The 8,179-nt window shown below is 46.1% G+C and overlaps 1 protein-coding gene across 1 annotated transcript; it reads left to right on the forward strand.

Moving 5' to 3' along the window:
* The first annotated feature begins 7 nt into the window (after positions 1 to 7).
* On the forward strand, positions 8 to 4,477 carry PHB2 (prohibitin 2). The gene is made up of 7 exons (XM_064442330.1): positions 8 to 134; positions 206 to 290; positions 414 to 493; positions 608 to 792; positions 2,631 to 2,760; positions 3,246 to 3,385; positions 4,397 to 4,477. Exons 1-7 carry the CDS (start codon positions 8 to 10, stop codon positions 4,475 to 4,477), a joined length of 828 nt encoding a protein of 275 aa, XP_064298400.1.
* Positions 4,478 to 8,179: the final 3,702 nt, after the last annotated feature.

Genomic DNA, 8,179 nt, shown 5'->3' on the forward strand with positions numbered 1-8,179 from the left:
CGGGGCCATGGCGCAGAACCTGAAGGACCTGGCGGGGCGGCTGCCGGCAGGGCCGCGCGGCGTCGGTACCGCCCTCAAGCTGCTGCTGGGCGCCGGCGCCCTGGCCTACGGTGTCCGCGAGTCTGTCTTCATCGGTGAGTGCCCACCGCCCCCCCGCGCCCGGCCCCTCCGCCGCCCGCCCTGACCATGCCGCTTCTCCCCGCAGTGGAAGGTGGGCAGCGGGCCATCTTCTTCAACCGCATCGGCGGCGTCCAGCAGGACACCATCCTTGCCGAGGGGCTGCACTTCAGGTAGGGACTAGCTTCCCCGCCCCCGAGCCTGGCCAGGCTGGCCCGAGCCTGGCCAGGCTGGCCCGGCCCTGGCCGCTGCGGCTGCCCCGGCCGCCCCGCCTGACGGGCCTTCCCCCCGGGCAGGATCCCCTGGTTCCAGTACCCCATCATCTACGACATTCGAGCCCGGCCGCGGAAGATCTCCTCTCCCACCGGCTCCAAAGGTGAGAGCGACCCCACGGGCCGGAGCCCCAGGCCCAGGCAGCATCCGTGGGGTGGGAGGGGGCAGGAGCCCGGCCGCGGCCCTGGCCCTGCTCATATGTTATTCTTCTGTTCAGATTTGCAGATGGTGAACATTTCCCTGCGTGTTCTCACACGCCCCAATGCTGCAGAGCTGCCCAGCATGTACCAGCGCCTGGGCCTGGACTACGAGGAGCGAGTCCTGCCTTCCATCGTTAACGAAGTGCTTAAGAGTGTGGTAGCCAAGTTTAACGCTTCACAGCTCATCACTCAGAGAGCCCAGGTGAACTTTTCTGGAGGCGACTTACAGTCAGATTGCAGAGAAACGACTAAACTCTGGATATGGTGAATGTTATAACAGATGGAGGATAAATATATTAGGCTGGTAGATGGTGCATCCAAATGGAAAGGACGTGGAACCTTATCCTGCTTAGAGTTTGATTCCAATTCATATACAAACGCTAAGGCTGTACCACTAGCTTCTCAGAAGAAAATTGGATTCCAAACTTTACCATAATGTAATGATGGGGGAGAGGGAGCTGATTTACATTGTAGTCTATGGGTAATGAGAGAACTGGCTTTAAAAAAATGATTAGCTGGTGCTTCATGGGTCTCAGAGGAGCTGTCAGAGCAAAGTAAACAGTTTTAAAGGATGTGGATCAGCAGTTAAGAAAGCAGTAACTTTCAGTAACAGGTGCTACAGAAAGATAGCAAATATTTCTGTTTAGAAAAAGGCTAGAAAGTAATCTGGGCAGGTTACAAAATAATAGAAATACCGAGCTTATAAAAGCCCATACCTGAAAGATTGTGTTCTGATAATTTGCCAGGGATTCTGAGAATATCTGTTGCCTATTACACCTGAGAGAGAGAAGTTGCTGATCTTTTAAAAGGCTTTAGAGGAGATCCTGCATGGGACTGCTAAAGAGGATAAGTTGTCAGAAAGATTAAATACAAAGCATCTCTTAACTATTTGCTGATCCATGATGAAAAAGCAGAGTAGAACTAAGCGTCCAGGTATTCTTGTGAGAACTGATTAAAGCAGGGACTTCAGGGTGTTGTGCTAGGCCACATGCTGTGCACTGAAGGGATTTGTTAATGATCTTGTATAAAGAGAACGAGTGTAAAGGGAGGATGTGACAGCAAAGAAACAATGTCTGCAAGGGATTTAGGTTTATTGGAAGCAAAGAAGACTTAGGTATCTCTGAAATTTCTGAACAAACTGACCTGAATTTGCCTTCTTGTCATATATTTATCTAGTGTTTGTTACTGTGGAGTGATGCACATTGAAGCAGTTGATAATCAGAAGAAAATGAAGTGACTTTATGTAGTTAGGCGCTTGCAGTTCACTCAGTAAAGGATTCTGGCATCATTTTAGAATTCTGCTCAGAAGCAGCTGCAATAAAAGTAAAACCAAACACTAGGCTGGTCAAGGATGTGATACTGTTCTATTTCTATTTAAATTTCTATTTAAATCAATATTTGGTGCAGGACTTGTCATCCTGCCTGAGAAAGATACTGGCAAGTTAAAGGTAACTCAGAAATGAGTAGAATAAGTTAAAAGATCTACCAACAACTCTCATCCAAAGAGACTAAAAAAAGTGGAGTAGCCACACTGGATGAGTAGCTCCAGTAATTAAGAGATGTGATGCATCTACAATGTGTAGCAGTGTGGAGTGGTAATTTTTACTTTCTTAATCTGAATACAAGCACGAGAAGGTCAAATTGCAAACAATGGCAAATTGAAGATGGAGAGAGAAATAATTCTTGCCAAAACGTGTAGGAACTGCCTAGATGTGATAGGATATGAACACAAAAAAAACTTTCAAGAGAGTTTTTTATTTTTGCACTATTAATTACATAGTATAGTTAAGTAATAACTATAAATAGGCTGTAACAGACTTTTGAAAATGCGGTACATAGCTATGGATATGCAGTGTTACTTAGAGGCAACAGATTCAGAGATGGTATTCATGTCCATCGTTCAGGGTTTGGTTTAGGTAACGTCTCTCTTGGGCCCAATGTGAACAAACTGCAAAGAGCAGTTGTGCTTTGCTTTTGGAACGCACAGAAAGCGAGAAGTAGCCTGTGTTTGGTACTCTTTTTGCTATATTTGTGTTTCAGGTGTCTCTGCTCATCAGGCGAGAACTGACAGAGAGAGCCAAGGATTTCAGCCTCATCCTGGATGATGTGGCTATCACAGAGCTTAGTTTCAGTCGTGAATACACAGCAGCTGTGGAGGCTAAGCAAGTGGGTGAGTTCAATTTATGCCTGGAACGAGTGGATCGCCTTTGCCTTTTTGTTGAGTTATTAAACAAGGAAGCAGAATTTGGGGTAGCGCGTCATTACTTTTGCATTGATACAGCTACAGAGTTATAAATCTCAGTCTTCTTAGTAATGGAGCTAGACAGGTTACTTCACAAGTATTATAAGAAAACTTTGGGTCATGGTAAATGGGATAGACTGTCAGTGGGACTGAGTTCCCAAGACTGTAGGGTTCCTGTTCAGACTGGGACTCTATCACTTGCTATGGGAGGTATGTTTAGAGGGTCTGGATGCTGTTGATTTTATTTAAGGAAAAGTAAAGTACACTTAGATACATTTCTTAGTTGTGGATATCGCTCCAGGGTGCTATTGTTTCTTTTGGAAGCAGAGTCCCCAGGCCTTAGCTGTAGTGTTCTGGTGGAGGGCTCAGAAAATGGGACCTGCTTTGAATTATTTTGGCCATTCACTCTGCAGCCCAGCAGGAGGCACAGCGCGCACAGTTCCTGGTGGAGAAGGCCAAGCAGGAGCAGAAGCAGAAGATTGTTCAGGCTGAAGGGGAAGCTACAGCTGCCAAGATGATATCCTGCCTTGGGAAATTTTGTGTGATGTGGCTTGTGAGCTTGACAGTCCTGAGAATCTGTCACAGTGGGCTCACGCTTAGGAGACTGTTATCAGATGACAGCTTCAAGTAGGTCACTTGTCAGTGGGTTCCCCCTCCTGACAGTTGGCTGGAGTGAGGTTACAGGTCAGAGCAGAGAAGGCCATGAGCCTTTGCCCCCTATTGTAAAGTTTAACTTTTATTGGTTCTGTGTGTCTGTAATCCATAACTTTGTTTTTGATTTGGGGAAGTAAAAATATGCCTGCCCAAAGGCCCAACTTCTAGGGATAGAGATTGCTAAGATATTTGGTAATATGGCTTAGGAAGAAATTCCTTGAGGGTAAGCAGCTTCTCTTAGCAGGTTTTTCCTTAACTTTTGCTCTCCTGTACCTTGGTGAAGCTCTCAGCAGGAATCCAGGCTATATCAAGCTACGTAAAATCCGAGCTGCTCAAAACATCTCAAAAACGGTGAGCAGTGAGGCACAGAACTTCCTTTGTCCTTCTGCAGTCCTTGTGTTGTCCTCCCCACCCAGTGGCCACATGATGAATTTAAGGCGAATGTGACCTGTCCTGTCTTGATCTTTGTTCCTGCCCAGCCCTCCTTTGCTCAAGTGGGGCTTAAGATTTAGCTTGTAGTGATCGGCAATTAGATGTGAGGCTAGGAGTTCATGCTCTCCATATGACAAGGCCAGATCCACAGCAGATTCCATCACCCACACTCAGCTGCAGCCACCAAAAGCTCCTGGTTTCCTGCAGGCTGACAAAAGGGAACAGATAAGTGTGGGATCAAAGGTCTGTCTGGCAGGGAGACAGAATGAGCACTTCTTTTAGAAAGTCTGATGGCACTGGGTTGGCAAGTAAAGAAGTTACAGGATTGTTTTGGGAATTGCATTGATTTAACCAAGATCTTAAGTGAATAAAACAAGACTGCTGTATCTGGAGGGGGAAGATGGGTCTTTATTAGTGCTATTCCTCCATGTGCGTTTATATTTTGTCATGCCATCTCTGTAATGGATTTCTTTTTCAGATTGCCAGCTCACAAAACCGTGTGTATCTCACAGCAGATAACTTGGTACTGAACCTGCAGGATGAGGGCTTCACCAGGTAAAGGGGCCAGAGGGCTGGATTTAACTGCACCCTGCCTGTGAAGCTGATCCCCTTTCTGGAACTCTCTCAGGATCTTTTATCTGAGAGGAGCCTGATGCCAGAGGACACAGGCCAAGTAGGGAGCAGTCTTATTTACTGTGGAAATTGAGATTTTTGTTAAATCTAATCAATTCACTCTTGTTTTTCTTCCTCCTCCCCCCACCCCCGACACTGCATCTCCTGACACACAGAGGAAGGTAAGGCACTGTTTATTTTGATCCTTTTGTTAGTACGTGGAACGAGGGTGTTGATGTTTGCCTGGTGCCTGGGATGTTTCTGGCCACAGGAAGTTTACTCCATCTCTACCTCAGTTCCCATTTGTGATGTGAAGCTTGAAGCCTTCCTTGCCAGGGCTACACAAACATCTACACCTAGCAGGAGATACTCAGTAGTTAGAGCTCTGTGTGTGTACTGTAAAGGAACCTTGTGTGGGGAAGGCAGGAGTAACTGAGGAATGTCCTCTGATCTGTCCTATGTATACAGGACATCCTGCATCTACAGCAAAGAGGCAGTTAGATGATCATAGGGATTTGTGTTGGTTTGGGGTAATAATCTCTAGGACAGATGCTCTTGTTACTTTCCAAAAGCTTTCCAGCCCATACTAGAAACCCCCATTCCCTGCTTTCAGAGCTGGCAGGAGTTTGGTGGCTTTGCATCATCTGTCCAGTGTTCACTGGATCAGGCAGTGCCAGCTGAGCTAATAGCATGCAGCTTAAGCTGCATAGAATGCATTGAATGCGTAGAATGAAGAAAGGAAGCCAGAGCTGGCTTTTCTGTGGGACTTTTGATTGCAAGATCCTTTGTCCTTACCTTTGACCAGATTCTGCCTTATTCATTGCAGAAGGCTTAAGTACCTAGTAGGAAGGGCTTGAAGTCCAGATCCTTGGGTGACATCCCACCTCCCCCCCCAAGCCTGCAGTGAGGGTCTACTTCAGCTTTGCTTGTGCTTTCTGGACTAATGAATCCCTTCTGTATGCCTTTCAGTGACAGTCTTCTACTCAAACAAGGGAAGAAATGAAAGAAACTAAAGCATCCTAGAACCACCGGCGCTGACCAGCAGACGATAGGAGCAAGGAGCTTTGAACTCCCTCCACTAGCATTGTTCACCCTCAGTTTGAAGTTGTTAATCCAGTAGCCAGATTTGGTTTTCATGCCCCTGCCCTGTCTGTGGTGATCCAGTTATGGGATTGGGCTCTGCCACTAGGCAGCTGTAATCCCTTTCTCACCCCACCAGTTAAATCTGGGGAGGGGGCAAGGGTGCTTACTGGTATTAACCTATGTGGATATAGTAATTCACCTCTAATCATCATTAATTTTTAGATTTCTATAGCATAAAATCAGAAATTTTTTTTTTTTTTTGGCCAAGTGAGGGAGTTCTGCTGCCATCAGCACCAGGCTTTTTTTCTAGTAAATCTTGTTTCACTCTTGATCCCAAGAGAACCTGGGACTGAATTCAGGAAAATGTCATTCATTGGGTGCCTGTCACTGCTCAAATATCTATTCATGTCACTGTCTGCTCAGTGATTCTTTCAAACATTTGTAAAAATTAAAACCCCCAAAATTTATACTGTGTCGAAGTGTGCTTAGTGCCAGAAAAAGGTTATTTTGCATAGGAGGAGGTGGAGCAGTGCTTTTATTTGGCCAAAGGCAGAATCAGGATGTTGTGGGGAAAGGAGCAAGGGAAATATCCTCCTCTTCACTGAGAAATCACAGGGTGGGGAGAGAATGAGCAGGTGGGGATGCTCATATAGCTGCATGGGTGACCAGAGCCGGCTTCTTAGCTGCCTGGAGGTGCTAGAGGTGAGTGCAGGTTTACTTGCTTTTCCGTGTCACAGCAGCATGTATGTACTGTGTCCTGACCTACACTGTTGCACCGTGGGCTTTTTCTTCTCTGCTTACCTGGCCAAAAGTATAGGAGAAAACTTCCTCCACTGACTAAACTCTCCTGTGTGCTTGGGTTTCCAAGGCAAAATTTTGTATGCTTTAGGGGCTGGCTTTTGCCCTGTCTCATTGGGCTGCCTTATACTAGATTTAGGATGAGGTAAGAATCAAAATATCCTGAGTGGGAAAGGACCCTCAAGGATTGAGTCCAACTCCTCACTGCCCACAGGGCAACCTAGAAGTTAAACCATGTATAAGAGCATTGTCTAAATGTATCTTGAACACAGTCAGGCTTGGGGCCATGACCACTTCCCTGGGGAGCCTGACCACCCTCTCAGTGAAGAACTGTACTCCACCCTAGTTGCTGGTCTATATGTACATCCAGTGTTACACCATTCCACGTGTGGAATCTGGCTTTTGTTCTTGTTAAATTCCGTATGGTTAGTGATTGCTCAGTGTGCTAGTCTATCAAGATCTCTGTCCCCTCGAGGGAATCAACAGCTCCTAATTTAGTATTGTCAGCAAGCTTAGTGTGTCCTCAGCTACTGCATCAAGGTCATTGATAAAAGCTTTGAAGAGAACTGGCCCTAAAATTGAGCCCTGGGGAACAGAGTAGTGACTGGCCATGAGCTAGGTGTTACCCCAAATACAGCAAGTCTTTGAGCCCAACCCATCAGCCAATTGTTCACCCATAGTTGTGTGCATACCTAGGTGTGTGCTGGATGTTGTCCAGAAGGATACTGTGAGACAGCATCAAAAGCTTTGCTAAAATAAAACAAGCTCCATATCTGCTGTCTTCTCTTTGTACGCTAGGTGGGTAACCTTGTCATAAAAGATACTAAGTTAGTAAAGCATGACTCCCTTAATGAAGCCATGCTGGCTTTGACGGATGACTGCCTTTCAAGGCAAGTCAACGTTGCCTCATGGTTGTCCCAAACTATCCTGGGAGTTACTGAAAAAGACTTGAAAGACAATCATTGCAATCAAAGTGGTGATTGTCTTTCAAATCTTTTTCAGTAATTCCGAGAATAATCTCCACAATTTTACCAGGCACCAGAGTGAAACTGACAGGTCTGTGATTTCCAGGGTCGTCTTTCTTGCCCTTCTTGAAAACTGGGATGACATTTGCCAGCTTGCCATCAACGGGGAGCTCTCCAGATTCCCAAGACTGTTGCTAAATAATAGTGAGACGTCTTGCAACAACACTGGCCAAGTGTTCAGTACCCTGGGATGAATCCTGTTGGGCCCCATAGTCTGGTGGGCATTCAGTTCCAGCAGCAAATCCCATAAAAGTTGAAAGTCAACTGGGAGCTTGTCATTCCCCCAGCTGCCATCCTCCAACCCAAGGCTCTGGGCAGCCCAGGACCCACTGTCAGTGTTAAAGACAGAGGTGAAGAAAAGCATTAAATGTCATTGCTTTATCTTCATCCCTATTTGGGGATGAGGTGACCAACCTTATCAAGTAGCGGACCAATGTTTTCTTTAGTGTTCCTTTTGCTGTTAGCATACTTTAAAAAGCCCTTTTTGTTCTCCACCACAATACTGGTCAACTTCAACTCCAACTGAGCTTGGGCCATACAAATTTTCTCCCTATAGTGGCAAATAGCATGTCTGTAGCTCTCCTGTCCATACACTTTCTGCCTAAGTTGCAGGAGACCCCTATTCAGCCAAGCCAGCCTTCTGCCTCGCTTGACTTCAGACACACTGGAATTGCCTGCTCCTGTGCTCTTGAAAGAAGGCTTTTAAAAAGTGACCAGCATTTATGGACCCTAATATCCTCAAA

This window comes from Phalacrocorax carbo, chromosome 1, assembly GCF_963921805.1.
Source record: "Phalacrocorax carbo chromosome 1, bPhaCar2.1, whole genome shotgun sequence".
NCBI lineage: Eukaryota > Metazoa > Chordata > Aves > Suliformes > Phalacrocoracidae > Phalacrocorax > Phalacrocorax carbo.

Bases quoted from the DNA above. Each gene is read 5' to 3' on its own strand.
- PHB2 (XM_064442330.1), top strand. From the start codon at position 8: ATGGCGCAGAACCTGAAGGACCTGGCGGGGCGGCTGCCGGCAGGGCCG. The intron at 135-205 runs GTGAGTGCCCAC...TTCTCCCCGCAG, and splicing joins CCGCGAGTCTGTCTTCATCG to TGGAAGGTGGGCAGCGGGCC. The intron at 793-2,630 runs GTGAACTTTTCT...TTTGTGTTTCAG, and splicing joins TCATCACTCAGAGAGCCCAG to GTGTCTCTGCTCATCAGGCG.